This window comes from Enoplosus armatus, chromosome 18 (assembly GCF_043641665.1).
Source record: "Enoplosus armatus isolate fEnoArm2 chromosome 18, fEnoArm2.hap1, whole genome shotgun sequence".
Taxonomy (NCBI): Eukaryota; Metazoa; Chordata; class Actinopteri; order Centrarchiformes; family Enoplosidae; genus Enoplosus; species Enoplosus armatus.
Genome location: NC_092197.1, coordinates 31,154 through 48,294, shown reverse-complemented (window position 1 = coordinate 48,294; position 17,141 = coordinate 31,154). Strand labels below are relative to the sequence as shown.

The 17,141-nt window shown below is 43.3% G+C and overlaps 1 protein-coding gene across 1 annotated transcript in view; it reads left to right on the top strand.

The window, feature by feature from the left end:
* The window catches only part of LOC139301394 (multidrug resistance-associated protein 1-like), a 39,636-nt gene extending 22,815 nt beyond the window's left edge, over positions 1–16,821 (top strand). Inside the window, exons 19-30 of the mRNA XM_070924774.1 lie at positions 1,150–1,222; positions 1,496–1,604; positions 2,226–2,433; positions 2,848–3,158; positions 3,250–3,449; positions 3,788–3,914; positions 13,724–13,825; positions 14,098–14,244; positions 14,495–14,653; positions 15,333–15,499; positions 15,860–16,054; positions 16,713–16,821. Of these exons, the coding sequence (XP_070780875.1) occupies positions 1,150–1,222; positions 1,496–1,604; positions 2,226–2,433; positions 2,848–3,158; positions 3,250–3,449; positions 3,788–3,914; positions 13,724–13,825; positions 14,098–14,244; positions 14,495–14,653; positions 15,333–15,499; positions 15,860–16,054; positions 16,713–16,821 (1,907 nt within the window). The remainder of the gene's footprint in view (positions 1–1,149; positions 1,223–1,495; positions 1,605–2,225; positions 2,434–2,847; positions 3,159–3,249; positions 3,450–3,787; positions 3,915–13,723; positions 13,826–14,097; positions 14,245–14,494; positions 14,654–15,332; positions 15,500–15,859; positions 16,055–16,712) is intronic.
* The last annotated feature ends 320 nt before the right edge of the window (positions 16,822–17,141 follow it).

Sequence of the window (17,141 nt, the reverse complement as noted above, 5' to 3'; positions counted from 1 at the left end):
TCTGGTCTGATGAGACAAAGATTGAACTCTTTGGTGTGAATGCCAGGCGTCACGTTTGGAGGAAACCAGGCACCGCTCATCACCAGGCCAATACCATCCCTACAGTGAAGCATGGTGGTGGCAGCATCATGCTGTGGGGATGTTTTTCAGCGGCAGGAACTGGGAGACTAGTCAGGATAGAGGGAAAGATGAATGCAGCAAAGTACAGAGACATCCTGGATGAAAACCTGCTCCAGAGCGCTCTTGACCTCAGACTGGGGCGACGGTTTATCTTTCAGCAGGACAACGACCCTAAGCACACAGCCAAGATATCAAAGGAGTGGCTTCAGGACAACTCTGTGAATGTCCTTGAGTGGCCCAGCCAGAGCCCAGACTTGAATCCGATTGAACATCTCTGGAGAGATCTGAAAATGGCTGTGCACCGACGCTTCCCATCCAACCTGATGGAGCTTGAGAGGTGCTGCAAAGAGGAATGGGTGAAACTGCCCAAAGATAGGTGTGCCAAGCTTGTGGCATCATATTCAAAAAGACTTGAGGCTGTAATTGCTGCCAAAGGTGCATCAACAAAGTATTGAGCAAAGGCTGTGAATACTTATGTACATGTGATTTCTCAGGTTTTTTATTTTTAATAAATTTGCAAAAATCTCAAAAACTTTTTTCACGTCATTATGGGGTGTTGTGTGTAGAATTTTGAGGAAAAAAATGAATTTAATCCATTTTGGTATAAGGCTGCAACATAACAAAATGTGGAAAAAGTGAAGCGCTGTGAATACTTTCCGGATGCACTGTACACAGAGGTTTGGTGTTGGTTGAGTTTGAATGCATTTTGTGTGAAAGCAATGAAATGTGATACACAGTTTGGTCCACATTGACTTCTGTTGTGCTGTCCGTGTGAAGAGTTTTGAAAAAGTGAACAACTTATCTTGTTTTTTCATGAACAAAGACAAAGAATGAAAGAAACACAAACAAACAAAGGTGTATAAAGGTGTGAAACTCCCCGACAGAAATTAATGAAATCAAAGAGGTAATCACTGTAGAGTAATAAATGTGTGTTTGTGTGTATAACTGTGTTTGTATTTGAATGTGTGCATTTGCATGTGTGTATATTTGTATGTATTTGTGTGTATGATTGTGTGCGTGTGTTTGTAGGCAGCAGGAAGTCGGTGTCTCGCCTCAGTATGACTGATTTCTCCATCGACCTTTCTCAGGAGCAGCTGATCAGGTGCAAACCCAAACTACAAAGTAAACAGATTATGAACACAAATAATGTTAATGCAGCCTCTTATGTAATTAATAATACTCAAATTAAATACAATTAAAAGCTACTGAGGCAAAAAAACTTAAACAATGATTGATGATCTGATTGTTTAACTTTACAGTCACAAGTTGTTGATTTATTCAGTCATGATTTATTCAGTAATGTTGATTTATTCATTGTTGATTGATAGCCTGACACCTGATGTTTGTGTTTTGTTTTTCTGTTTGTGTGTTCCAGCTGTGATATGAGCAGTGCCAGTGTTAAGATGATGGAGGCTGTAGATCACGATGCGGGTGCTGAGGATGCTGGGAAACTTACAGAGGCTGACAAACCTCACACGGGGAGGGTGAGTCCTTCTTTTCATCAAGATGAGTAATATTTATATCAGTATTATTATTATTAATGATAATGGAGTAGTTAAAAACCTAAATACCCCCATGAACACAAAACTACACTAAAAATACAAACCACACAATCCCTTTTTTCATTGTTTTTATTTTATCCCATAAAAAATATAGTTCCTGGTACTAAAGAGCCACAGCCACTGACCTTTAGAAACTAAACTGAGGAACAAAAATTAGGAATTTAATTCAGGATTTAAACTGAGTAACTAAACTGAGGACCTGAGGAACTAAACTTTGGGAATTGAAGGTTCTATTTGTTTTCTAAATGTATTTCCACCTGATTTGAAGATCTGTGAAATCGATGATTGATTAAAAAACCATGACGGAGCTTATGTGCAGTTTTTACACTCAAGGAAACAACAACACAGAGTCATGTGTCTTTTTTATTGAATGTAGAGACTGATATAATGTATGGATGAAACAAGACCTTCAAAGGTGGAAAAGAAACTAAAAACTACAGAACATAATTTTATCTCCACAGTGACATTTGCTCATTTGTTTGTTTTCTCAGAGATTTAATGAACAGGAAGTATGTGAGATTAACACAGTTCTTCTGTTGTCAGGTGAAGCTGCAGATGTATAGAGAGTACTTCAGGACCATTGGCCTGACCTTCATCATGACCATCATCTTCCTCTGTGCCTTCCAGCAGGCTGCCTCGTTGGCCTACAACTATTGGCTTAGCCTGTGGGCTGATGAGCCACCCGTTAATGGCACACAGAGCGACCATGAGCTGAAGCTGAGCGTGTTCGCAGCTCTTGGCTTCTCTCAGGGTGGGTCAAGGGTCATTATCACATCTCATATTAATGAGACATATGGATAGATAGAGACTCTGGGTAAGACACTAAAATGAAATTTCACTAAAAGTTGTATAATTTGAGTCTGTGATCATGACTTTGAAAGAAACACAGAGATCCAAGTCCATTCAGAGTTGTAAAGCTCTGAATGATTTTGCAGAGAATAGATGTCATTGAGTTTCCTGGTTTCTTTAAGTTCTCTGTTCTCTCAGTTTGCTGAGCTGCTCAGGGTTCAAGAGACATCTGGGGGACATTAAAGCTTTACTTGATTAAATACATGTTTTGTATGTGTCACTCTTAGTAATATGTCTGTAAGCTCTGTGATAAACAGTTTTATTTTGTTTTATTACGTCTGTCAGTCTCTTGGTGACTTCATCATCTGTATTTCAGGGATGGCCATGTTTGGGACGACACTTGCCATTGCACTGGGTGGTATTGTAGCATCGCGTCACCTTCACGCCAATCTTCTCTGCAGCATCCTGCACTCGCCCATGTCCTTCTTTGAGGTCACGCCCAGCGGAAACCTCCTGAACCGCTTCTCCAAAGAGGTTGATGCAATTGACTGCATGATTCCTGACGGGCTGAAGATGATGCTGGGCTACCTGTTCAAGCTGCTGGAGGTCTGCATTATTTTGTTGTTGGCCGCTCCCTTCACAGGGCTGGTGCTCCTCCCCCTCACCTGTGTCTACATCTTCATACAGGTAAAGGTTTCTCCTGAAAATTATCTGGACATCTCTGAGGTTCAGCTGAAGCCTCTTTGTAATTATTATTTTCCATGGCTCTGTTCTCCAGAGTTTCTATGTGGCGTCATCGTGTCAGCTGCGACGGCTTGAGGCGGTGAGTCGCTCACCAATCTACAGCCACTTCAACGAGACAATGCAGGGCACTAGCGTCATCCGAGCCTTCGGTGAACAGCGACGCTTCGTCCTGCAGGCCGACCGTCTTATCGACAACAACCAGGAAGCTTATTTCCCTCGCTTCGTCGCCACCAGGTTCATTCAAACTACTGAAAATATAACCCTATTTCTGTGGTGTTTGACAGTATTTTAAAGATGTTTATATGATGTTTGATAGTATTTTACACATATTTCTCATGACATTTGACGGTATTTTAACATTTTGCTTTAGTATTTTTACACATGTGCTGATGTTTCTATAATTATTTGTTTGTATCATATTGTACCTGTTGTAAAGGTTATTTATCTCAGGTGGTGTCTCCTGAATAGTACCAAGAATTTACTCTCATGTTTGACATTGTTGTAATAATAATATTTAATTAGTAACAGTCTTGCAGATACTGTAGTTTTTTAATTAAATTTGTTTCTGTCAGATGGCTGGCAGTGAATCTGGAGTTTTTGGGGAATCTGTTGGTTTTGGCTGCAGCAATCCTATCGGTGCAAGGTCGAGATGAACTCAGCCCAGGCATCGTGGGATTGGCAGTGTCACACTCTCTCCAGGTTAAAAACTGTTAAATGTTAACCGCCACTGTTAACTCAACTGTTTTTAAACCCGGAAAAGATAAGATTGTCCTGAGGGAGATTATAGATGGTTTTCCAATTTACAATCAACCCAGGATGTATCTACAGCTCAGGTAGAGAAACATTGCTAATAGCCACATTTATATTCAGTGTTTTGACTAATTGGCCTCATACCGATAGCCACAGTGGTGAATGAAACCCTACAATGTGTTCTTGATGTGCATAGCTGTTCCAGTTCTTTTGTCGCTTGCTTCTTCTGTTATGCTGTAGTTGTGTATTTTTTTGTTTATTTTTTATATTAGAACCATTACATCTCCCACAGTCCAAACACCATGAGGCTACACACCTGTGTCTATTTATTACTTGATTGTGTAACGTCACCCATCACCAACATGTTACTGCCCCCTAGTGGCGTGGCATACTAATACCAAAGAAAAACCCATATTGGCTCCAACACACCACCCCCTTAATTGTGATAAACAATGACCAAAAACAAAGCAAAATTCTAAGGGGCCAATGCTTAAGTGATTTATTTTGTCTTTATTACCTTTGTGAAGGTGCCTCCTGAACCCTCTGCAGCTTCTTACAGTAGACAGATCTTGGAGATTGGTCTGTCCAATTGTCCAGTCTTGGTCTTCAGCCTCACTGACTGCACCACCAAACTTTTCTCAATAGTGAAGCTTCTTTTTATTTTGATCCATATTTGTTTCTTTTGTAGTAGTGGGAGGTATTCCTTCAACCACCTTTTCCAAAATAGGCCACATGATGGTACACAAACCATCCTCATGCACATGTTGTTGTTGGAGAATAGAGTAGGGCACTTTCTTAACAAGACAAATAAGATGCTCCCATGCTCCTCCATGATGAGACCCTGCAGGTGGGTTGCTGTAGCCCAGTCTGCCTCCTACTTTCAACATGCATTCATCAGTTACCTTTTACAGCTTTCCCTTTTTCCAGGTTTGAAACTTCCATTGGGAATCTTTTTCTCTGGCTAAAACAAATAATTTCAGCCTCAACTTTTAAAACATCTTCTACAGTTACTGACTGACCACCAAGTGCAGCTTTAAGCGTAGTCATCTTTGTTTCCACCTTTTCTGATCCTATGAGCTTTGACCATTCCTCTTCTGCCTTCAGAAGAAGGTATTGACCCTTGATTCATTTCTTGCAAGTCAGAAAGTGGTTAGTGGTTTGTTCTGTATGCAAGACTTTCCAGCGTTTATTGGACTGGTCTCCCGTCGGTGCCCTGGATATCACCTCAGCCTTCCGTCCCTGATCACGAGCTTCGCCTCTCCGTTCCTGGTTTCCGTCTGCCTCTCCCCTGGGCTGTTTTGTGATTCCCTGCATCGACTGCACAGCGTGAATTCAGTCATCTTCTCCCCTGTGGTTTTCGGTGGGTCAGAGACTCTCACAGTATCGCCACACACACCACCGTGTGCGCATACTCACCTGTTGGCTCCTTGCCTCTCTGCCAGCCTGCAGTCCTCCCTTCGCCTGCCCCTTTCTGGTTGTTCGGCTTCGGCTACAGGCTCCACTGGTTCCGGACCGACTGGCTCCCCGAGAGAGTCTACTGTCGGGTTCCTCGTGGCTCCTCCGCTCCACCTGGAGCTGTGTTGTGAGTACAAGAATTGTCTACCTGACCCGTACTCACCTCCACCCCGGTATCTGTGCTGCAATTGGGTCCAATACCCACCCGTTACAGGTTTCACTTCTATAAAACTGATTTCTCCAACTGAAATGAAAGATTCTTCTTCAGCATTTTGTCAACACGAACCACTAGCACAACGGCCATGAGTTTAAGTCTGGGAATAGTAGTCTGTTTCATTAGACTCTTGACTTTCCCAACATAAATGACACTTGCACTCCTGTTTTGAAATTCAGTCTAAGGTAAGATACAGTACAGAACCACATTCACTTGCAATGCAATTCTGCATTTTCCAGCTTTCCAGCGTGTTTTCCCCTGATGCATTGCTGAACTTGAACTCTGGAATGTTTCTTAGATCTGACATCCATTATTGCCATCAATGAGAGAAACTCTGAGGTATTCCTTCATCCCAGCTGATGGTTCTTCTGCACATCTCCTGCAGCAGCAGTTTAGGTGGGAGAATGAAGGGAGATAAAAAGCCTAAGGGATCACAGATGGAACTAGTCACAGAGAAGATGTCACATCTTGTGTATTTGCATGCTTCCACTGATGTCCTAAACTTAAATGTGTTAATCTCCATACACCATTACAGTACAAGAGCTCACTCCATGGATAAGTCAGCCCTATCCAAGTCTAGATCTCTTGTCTTTTTTCTACTCTGGAATAGATGTGAACACTGTCTGACTGTTGGTGATCCACTTCGACAGATGAAATCCTTCTCTTTGAAGCATAGCAAGCAGGTCTTGTATCATTTGCATTGCCTTTGATGCCAGTGATTTCAAACAATCATCCACATAAAAATTATGTTGGACAGTGTCACACACTATTGGTGGGAATAAATCTGTCATCCTCAGCAGTTTTCTTCAGTGCATAATTGGCACAACCTGGTGATGAGGTGGCACCACACTGATGTACTAGCATCATATTCTACTGGATGTTTAGTCCACTCTCCTTCAGATCACCACAAAAAGCTGAGAATCTGTCCTGGTGAAACATCATTTGTATATCTGCCATTAAAGCCACATGTTGTTCTCTGAATCGTGAAAGAACTCGAAGGAGGGTGTTGGTGAGATCTGGACCTTGCAGTAGTTGGCTGTTAAGTGACACACCTTGAAAATCTGCTCCACAGTCATAAAGTACTCTAAAAGATTTATTTTGGGGATGCTACACACCATGATGAGGGAGGTACCACACCTTGTTGTCATTACGCTGTAATTGATGTGGTGGCACAATCTCACTTAAAAAAGCTCTTTCTGATATGTCAAGTGTTTATTTGAATTCTGATAATGCTGCTCAGCAATGTTGCAGTTGTTAGGCATAGTGATATCATCAGTTTTTCCTCTTCAGCCTTTTCATTGAAGTCTTGATTATACTGTGACCAGATGCACCTTAACATTACTTTAGGCCCTGGGGCTATGGACGTTTTAGAGGCCCCCACTTAGGCTATCAGAATCAGAATCAGAATCAGAAACTGTTTATTGCCAAGTAACATACATTACAAGGAATTTGCTGTGGTCTGAAGGTGCTATTGTTTTGATAACAAATAAGTAGAATATAAAAGCTAAAATAAGAATAAGAATAAAAATAAAAATAAGATAAGATAAATAACAACAGTGCAGTGACCAGAATAGAGTAAAGTGTCCAGATAAAGTGTCCAGTAGGGGGTGAGTGCGTTAATGTAACGCAGTGGGGACAGGGGTGATGTACGTTAATATAACGTATAGCTTGTGTTTGTCATCTGGGGGGGGGGGGGGGGGGGGTCAGTGAGAGTTTGTCAGGTTGACTGCAGAGGGGAAGAAACTGTTTTTGTGGCGGGAGGTTTTGGTCCTGATGGACCGCAGCCTCCTGCCAGAGGGGAGGGGGTCGAACAGATGGTGTCCGGGGTGGGAGGGGTCGGCAGCGATCTTCCCTGCTCTCCTCAGGGTCCTGGAGGAGTACAGGTCCTGAAGAGATGGGAGGTTGCAGCCGATCACCCTCTCTGCAGAGCGGATGATACGCTGCAGTCTGCGTCTGTCCTTGGTGGAGGCAGCAGCGTACCAGACGGTGATGGAGGAGGTGAGGATGGACTCTATGATGGCAGTGTAGAAGTGAACCAGCATTTTTTGTGGCAGGTTAAACTTCCTCAGCTGCCTCAGGAAGTACATCCTCTGTTGGGCTTTCTTGATGAGGGAGCTGATGTTCAGCTCCCACCGGAGGTCCTGGCTGATGATGGAGCCCAGGAAACGGAAGGACTCCACAGTGTCCACTGGAGAGTCACACAGGGTGATGGGGGCGGGTGGGGCTGCGCTCTTCCTAAAGTCAACAACCATCTCCACTGTCTTTGAAGCGTTAAGCTCCAGGTTGTTGCTGTTGCACCAGGTCACCAGGTGGTCAATCTCCCACCTGTAGGCAGACTCATCCTCTCCAGAGATGAGTCCGATGAGGGTGGTGTCGTCCGCGAACTTCAGGAGCTTGACGGACTGGTGACTGGAGGTGCAGCTGTTGGTGTACAGGGAGAAGAGTAGAGGAGAAAGAACGCAGCCTTGAGGGGAGCCGGTGCTGATCGTCCGCGAGTCTGAGACGTGTTTCCCCAGCTTCACGTGCTGCTTCCTGTCAGACAGGAAATCTGTGATCCACCTGCAGGTGGGATCAGGCACGTTCAGCTGGGAGAGCTTGTTCTGAAGAAGAGCCGGGACGATCGTGTTGAAGGCAGAGCTGAAGTCCACAAACAGGATCCTGGCATAGGATCCTGCGGAGTCCAGGTGCTGGAGGATGAAGTGTAGAGCCAGGTTGACGGCGTCGTCTACAGACCTGTTGGCTCTGTAGGCGAACTGCAGGGGGTCCAGCAGAGAGTCTGTGATGGATTTGAGGTGGGACAGGACCAGGCGTTCAAATGATTTCATGACCACAGAGGTCAGGGCGACGGGTCTGTAGTCATTTAATCCTGTGGGCCCTGGTTTTTTGGGGACGGGGATGATGGTGGAGGCCTTGAAGCAGGCTGGCACGTGGCATGTCTCCAGTGAGGTGTTGAAGATGTCCGTGAACACCGGAGACAGCTGATCGGCGCAGCGCTTCAGGCAGGATGGGGAGATGTTTTGTTTGTCGTTGTTATAACTCACCCTGGTCCGAGTTGGTACACAGCAGTCCTCACAGAAGCTGATATATGAAGTCACAGCCTCTGTGTACTCATCCAGACTGTTGGTAGCAGTCCTGAAAACATCCCAGTCAGTACAGTCCAAACACGCCTTCAGGTCCTCTGCAGCTTCACTGGTCCACTTCTTCGAAGTTCTCACAACAGGCTTAGAAAGTTTTAATTTCTGCCTGTATGCAGGAATCAGGTGGACCATGTCGTGGTCAGAGTGTCCCAGTGCAGCGCGGGTGACGGCGTGGAAAGCGTTACTGACTGTGGTGTAACAGTGATCCAGAGTGTTCCCCTCCCTGGTGGGGCATTTAATAAACTGTTTGTATTTTGGGAGTTCGTGTCTGAGATTACCTTTGTTAAAGTTACCGAGGACAATAACTAAGGAGTCCGGGTTGGTCCGCTCCGTTTCCAGTATCTGATCGGCGAGTGCGCGCTGTGCGTCCTGCACGTTGGCCTCCGGTGGAATGTAAACACCGACCAGAATGAATGAAGCGAACTCACGGGGGGAGTAGTAAGGTTTACAGTTTATGAAAAAAGTTTCCAGGGAAGGAGAGCAATGCCGTCGCATCACTGTCACGTCGTTACACCAGCTGCTGTTGATGTAGAAACAAATACCTCCACCCTTTGTTTTGCCGGAGAGGTGCGCGTCGCGGTCCGCTCGGAGAAGCTGGAATCCGTCCAGCTGCAGCGCCGCGTCGGGAGTTCTTTCCCCCAGCCATGTCTCCGTGAAGCACAAAACAGCAGATGAATAAAAGTCCTTGTTTCTCCTCATCAGCAGCTGGAGTTCGTCCATCTTATTCCCCAGTGAGCGCACGTTAGAGAGAAATATTCCGGGTAGCGGTGTGCGTTGTCCTCGCCGGCGAAGACGCACGAGCGCACCGGCACGTTTCCCTCTACGTCGACGTAGAACTGCAAAGGTGAGAGCACCTTTGACCAGAATGTCCCATAAAACAGTTAAAGGTGTAAGAAATTCGGGAAACAAATCCTCCGTGAACCAAAACAAAAAACACTGTTTACAAACAAAACAAGGCAAAACAATGCGCTCCAACAGACCGAGGCAGCCATCCGCGGCGCCATCTTGGATTATCTATATCACTTATTTAACCAGGCTGTCAAGTGCATTTAATAGTCAATAAATGCAAGCTTGCCACAAGTTCCAAGTGCACGCCTCCCTTCATAATATGCCACGGCAACATTAATTCAGAACCCCGTCAAAATTGTTGTTGGAGACTCAACACTGATGAGTGGAGCTCCTGCGGGGAAATTGACTGAAATTTGTTTAAAAAGCCAAAGCTTATATCAGAATATCATTGTATGACTGGGATCTTCTGCCCAGCTCTGCCACTAGCATTCTGTATCTGCTTTATAGACCTCTGATCCGGTTGGAGACATCTTCTTTGCTGCCATTTCAAAATGATTGCGTAAACCTGCCACAGTCTCTCAATGAGCGCACCAGACACACAGCATTACACAGATCAAGTTCAACTGCCTGTAATGCAGTGCTCATTCTATGAAACCGCAAAAGAATGTCATTCCACATATTGTACAGAAATGCTATTTCCAACTTCTCCATTTTGTTGGGAAGTACTCTGGCCTCTTCCCTCTTGTAGTTAGGGGCTGGTGCTCATCATCAGCAATGTTTTGTAGTGATTGTTGGATACAATCATAATTTAGACTCAGGGCTTTGGTGGCACGTGAGTGCACTGACAGTCTTCTACCTGAAAGTGTTTCAATACGATTCTTTTCATTAGCCTGCAATCCCGCAGTGATAAACTGCCAGCGTGATGAGGACTTAGAGGAGAAGTTGAAGAGTGTTTGAACAAAACTAAAACTGTTCTGTTTCTTCGCAGCAATTTATACAATTAACCCCCACCAAGTTTAGTGTGTGGGCGGCGCAGGGTACCCACTCCGCCTGTGGGTTAATCTCTGTGATCTGGACTGCAAACCTTAGTATGTGCCAGACATGTTGCTTGTGTTATCGTAATACTGCCCGCGACAGTTGTCGAGGTCAATGCCCATCTCTTGCAACACAAAATGAAATTACAGAGGGCTTCTCCAGTGTGGCTAGTGATGGGCAGAAATTGAAGGTAACGCTCCTCAATATCGGCAACCAGGGGGCAGGATGAAGGCAAGCTGGTCAATGTGTGTTACATCTGGCGTGGAGTCCACGCTGATTGAGAAGTATTTTGCCACTGTTGTCAATTTCTTCTTCATTCCCCAGATGTAGGCGATGATTCGATGATGGAAGGAAACTCCGCTGATACTGACTTTTCACATAATACTCTTTATTTGCATCAAAGATCAGGATCAACAGGCATGCGCATCTTAACCTGGACAGCACCCATAGCCAAATCAGTACTGCTGCCTCGAACACTGTTCAAGCTCGTCTTTTATACCTTTAGACATACATGGGGTCCTACTACAACACACAAGTCTGTAAACTTCCGTTCCCCATAGAGGGGTCAGGAAAAGAGACCTCTCAGAATGACCTTTCACATACCTTAACCTCTCAGAGATAACCTTTCACATACCAAGACCTCTCCTAAACAACAATAGATCTTATCTTTATGGGCCCCAACATCTGCTAGTTGTTTTCCTGGAACATTGCATACGTGGCAACTTTGTACTGCATATCATTTTACGAAAAGACTAATTTTATGATTAGTATCAAATAATACACATCACCACTTTAACACGAGTGATAATTTCAGTAAGGACCTTCTCTGCCATTAGCTCAACAGATTCTTCGCACACATTCAGGGACAGATATGAGGGGGTCCCCCTGCTGGCATTTCCATACTTTTTGATATGGGCTTTCAGGAATGGCTTGAACTGGTTTATAAGCTCCAAACTACCCAAATAATTTCCATTGTTTACAACTCTGTGGTTATGACCCCTCAAAGGAAGTCCACGCTCTGTCAAATGACAGCAACTACCCTCTGAAGAACCTGGGTCCAACAGTCGCACTCTTCATTGAAGTGTTTTTTTAGTTCAGAGTCCACTGTCAGCTGTCTGGCTGATATAAGCAATTATAGCTTTCCTGTGGTGGTCAGAGCCTTCGTGTTCTGATATTTGCTCTGTGACATGCTTCCAGTTACAATCGCCTACACTGCGAAATGGTGACTTGTCATTATTGCCAGAGATTTTGCCAGCAAAACAAAAGATCCTACCAAGAGATGGCGAGTAGCAAAGCTATTCTCTGAACACATACTCCCCGTTTCGCAGTTTTCTTTTGAAATTATATTTTAAGAAGTATCTCTTCTGTAGTTTACACTGCTTTGCAGAGGTGGAGAAGTCTGAGTTTTTATTCTGGCAGGATTCAGGTCCCATTTTGGCCCAGTGCACCTGCTGATCTATTCTGTTGCCCCAGCGACCTGGATCAGTACTGTATGGGTCTGACATTTCTCCTACCAGCGCTGGCGGTGGCACCACTCCTTCTCCTCCCTCTTCCTTGGTACTCAGTCCTCCGTCCTCCACCACAGCAGCAGAGGGGTCTCTTACCGGCTTGTGGTGTCCTCTGGCTACCTGCTCCACTTCTCCTTCTTCCTCGCCACACAGTCCTCCGTCCTCCTCACAGCAACAGATGTAGTAGCCCTGCTTTCCTCACTAGGGAGCACGGAGACTTGGTTGTGTGCTTGCGGCTGCTGATCAACATTGCTGCTTGTAGGCTTACCAGTAAAAAAGTTGGTTACCTTTGGCAAAGTTTTAATATACACTTTATTCTGTTTTTTTTTCCCCATTTCTGAGCACAACTCGAATGTGAACGCTTCATCTTTCACACTGGAAATGCAGCTACCGCTAAACTGAAATGCTAGCCAACTATCCTGAAAACGTACGCGATGCTATGGCTACCTGACTTGTGATTTCATTAATTACAAAACGCATTTTGTTCTACACTACAGTGCGTTGATCATATATATATATATATATATATATATATATATAAAAAAAATTTAAGCTCATGTCTCATGAAGCCCCTGTAGGCCCGGGGCCCTGGGCTTAAGCCCCAGCAAGTCTGTGCATTGAGGCGCCATTGACTAACTGACAGTAAGAGCTCTGCTGTCCTTGCAACAGAAATTGTGTTTGCTGTAAGAATATCATTGTTGTCATTTTCACTTCTCAGATTGTGACAACCAGTGTAACCACAGGCAAAGGACTCAAGTGCACAACACAGACAGGAATGATGATAAAGAACACAGTTTTTACTGGCAAAATGTTTGATACACAGGGAGTCAGTCAGAGATCAGGCAGATAATCCAACAGGGGGCAGACTAAGGCAAAAGTTAGGTAACACAAGCAGAGTTCAAAAACCAGGAAAACTAAACAGAGAAAATTGCTGGAACGCTTGATATGAACAACAAAGATGAACTGGCACTGGGGCAGAGGGGAGCACACAGACTGAATACATAAGCTTGGTGGGGATAACCATATTGTAGGCAATCAAACTGGCGGGAAAACACACAATGGCAGGAAGTGAAGTGTTCTGAAACGAGAGGAGAGATGAGTAAAAACAAAATAAAACAGGAGACAGTGAATGAAAACACAAGAAAAAATGTATGACCGGGATGGGACCTGACACAGAGGCTCATTAACAACCCCCTGCAGTGCATGTGGTCCATTTTCACAACTGTTAATAACCCCCAGAGGTTCCATGAGATGTGATGCATTGTTACCCATCAAGAGATCCACGTGTCAATTTCCTTGATTTGGATTGTGTCCAAATATGGCCATTTCTTCCTGCTTAGGAGCGTTGTTATTAGACACAGGTATTGACTTTTGTGTGATGACTTCGGTGTCCTCCTTGGCAGCCTAAACAGAATTCCTTGGAACTGTAAGGTCAGACACTTCTTCCTTGTGGTTGTTCTGGTTCCACTGAATGTCAGTTTTCTTTACAATGGAGGTTTCAAAGGCTTTAATAAATGTTCCATATTCCAGGGTATTAACATTGAACACTGGGATATCTCTCTGTGTGTCACCTGAAAGCTTCAGATAAACCCATCGTTTCTGATGTTTGTGTATTTGCAGGTAACGGGAATCCTGAGCTGGATTGTTCGATCCTGGACTGACGTGGAGAACAACATTGTGTCGGTTGAAAGAGTGAAAGAGTACGACAACACACCCAAAGAGGTCTGCTACTGTACAACAGGACCTGGTTTATATGGAAACTGTAATCTGTGGCTCGTAGTCCAACAGCTCTGACACAGACGTCTTGTAGGCCAGAAGCTTTTAACAATGTGTTTATTGAAGCTAAAAGTGTAGAAATGTGTTTTATTATTGTTCTTCTGTTTCTTTTGTAACCTCAGTGTTTTTATTTTTTATTTTTCTTACTGAAATGATGTTACTGAACTGAGTTGTGGGTGTTGATTATCAAGTCCTCCTGACCAGATGTGTCTCCACAGGCAGCGTGGACCCTTGAAGGCAGTTTGCTGCCAGCAACCTGGCCGACCACAGGAAACATCCAATTTGAAGATTACGGACTGCAGTATCGTAAAGGTTTGGACTGGGCTTTAAACGACATCTCCATCAACATACAGGAAAGAGAAAAGGTCAGCAATGATCAGAACGTCAAAACGTTACTATTCCATCATAAGGCAATGGAATGTCAGGAAATAACAGTAAAAATAAACACATAGAGTTTAAAGACAGATAAAGTTAGAAAGTATAATAAACAATTTAGTAGAAAGTAGAACAAACTTTAATACTCTTACTTTTGTCAGTTACAGTTCTATGACTTATGTGTTATAAATCAACTCTCATCATTTGAAGATTTATTCAGTTAAAACAATTCATTTGCAGGTGGGGATAGTTGGACGAACAGGAGCTGGGAAGTCATCTCTGGCTTTAGGAATCTTCCGAATTCTGGAGGCAGTGAAGGGACGAATCCTAATTGATGGGATCAACATTGCTCAGATTGGCCTTCATGATCTCCGATCCAGAATCACGATCATTCCTCAGGTCAGTGCTGCAAATACTGCAGCACAAATACTGTAGTACTCTCAAAATACTGTAGTACACTGGAAATACTGTAGCACAAATATTACAGTGCAAATACTGTAATACACTTCAAATACAGAAACTATGCAGTGAGTTCTTTATACAGTTGGTATAGTAGGCAGTGAGTACTTCACATAGCGAGTACAATATACAGTGAGTACTTCACACAGTTAGTACAGGGTACTGAGACAACAAAATGCACTTAAGCATCTAAACAGACGTGCAAAAAGCAGTAAAGTGTATGTGTAGAGGTAATATATAAATGACAGTGAGGGGCAGATATGCTTAGATATATACAGTGTGAACATTATTAACAGAATGAACAGTGTGAAATGAACACACTAAGATATATATACAGTAAGAGCATGTATATATCTTTATTTATTCATTTCTGACATATCATAACCTTGTATATAGCAAAGCTTCCATACTGTTAAATTTAGAATGAAGAGTTCAGACCGTGTCACTCTCAAACATTTATTAATGTTGAAATGAACATTTGAAGTCTTTGTTGATCAGTGTGGCTTTTAGCTGATGATGTTCAGCACTAACATGGCTGATCAACAGGTTCCCAGTTGAGTGATAAACTCTTTTGTGTCAGTAAAAGGCTTTAAGGTGATCTCTGACCTTTCATTCCTAGGACCCGGTGCTGTTTTCTGGTTCTCTAAGGATGAATCTGGACCCCTTTGATACCTGTTCAGATGAGGATTTGTGGAAAGCTCTGGAACTGGCTCATCTCAGCAGCTTTGTATCCGCACTGCCACAAAAACTGAACTATCACTGCTGTGAAGGAGGAGAGAACCTCAGGTATATTAACCTACAACACACCTGGACTAGGTTTACCTGACCAATAGCAAGGGGCGATGTATAACCCTTACACAACACCACAGGGCAGATGTATAACAGTAACACAACAGCAGGGGGTGCTGTATACCACTAACACAACAGCCAGAATTATCAGAGGGTGATATGATGAAGCGAGATACAGACTGATTATGTAATTTCTTTTGTTGATTGTTTTTCACAGTCTATATAGTAATCTTGAAAAATTCCCATCAAATGTAAATGAAATATTTTGTGATTAGTTTTATTATTTATGTTGAAGACGTCCCTTTTCATTTAATGTGCTATGAAGCATATTGCAAAGTGAAATGTCTTTGTCTGCAGTCTTGGTCAGCGGCAGCTGCTGTGTTTGGCCAGAGCTCTCCTGAGGAAGACTAGGATCCTAGTTTTGGATGAAGCCACAGCAGCTGTGGACCTGAAGACAGACCAGCTTATCCAGTCTACCATTCGTACTCAGTTTGATGACTGTACAGTCCTAACCATCGCTCACCGCCTCAACACCATCATGGACTACACCAGGTACCACCTGTACTGTTTTATTGTCAGCAGGACCACTGATGCAGTTGTCATGTCATTATTTTGGGGTGGTTGTCTATTTTTTGTTTTGCACTTGAACTAATTCGTTAATTTCCTGTCCAGAGTACCTGTTATTGCAAATGTAAGCACTATTTGTGTTGTGGGACATGTGTACAGAGTTTTGCCTCTTTCAGTTTTTTTATGTACTGTGTTTTAAGGCAGTGTGTGTGTAAGATTAGATTAATGGCAGAGTCTTATCAATGATTTGGTAACCTCATTTAGAATATAAAGTAATTGTCTATTCAGTTTATTAAATACCTGCATTCACCATACAACAGTTGGTAACTTCATGAATGTAGGACTATGTGAGGGATTTAAAAAGGTATTTGACCTTCTGTGTTTTCTTACATATCAGACAAAGTTTATACAGTAAAGTTATTTTTAAGAAAGCAGGCATCCTTGTCTGTACTGAGCTCCATCAAAGCAGTTGCAAACATAAAATCAGCACAGTACTTAACAGACTAGACTACTCGCCTTCCTTTCGTCTCTAAATCCTCATTATCTTGTTTTTTGACTCATCCTCTAGTCTGTCTGACTTGTGTCTTGTTGTCCCTCTGACTCATCTTCCTGTCTGGCTCATCTTGTTTGTCTCTCTCCTCAGGGTCATAGTGATGGATCGAGGCTCAATTGCAGAGATGGACTCCCCCTCCCAGCTTATCCGTCTGCAGGGTCACTTCTATCAGATGTGTTGTGAGGCTGGTTTGGCCTGAGACATGTTATAAAATACAAACAATTTTGATTTTGGAGAGACATGCAGATAATGTGTGTTTTGTGACCTTTCATCCTCCTGTTCTGTGTTTTTTTTTTTTTTTTTTAGACATAAGTACAGAATCAATACCTGGATGTTTGTATAAAACCCCTTTTGAGTGTATATAGACTTGCTCTTCTGGTTAGGGTTGTAAAATATATATATATATATATATATATATATATATATATATACAGGTGGTCATATAATATCAGGAGAAGTAGCTGGGCTCAGGATGTCTCTTCAGGATCTCCTTTAGAAGTCTACAGATCTCCAAACCAG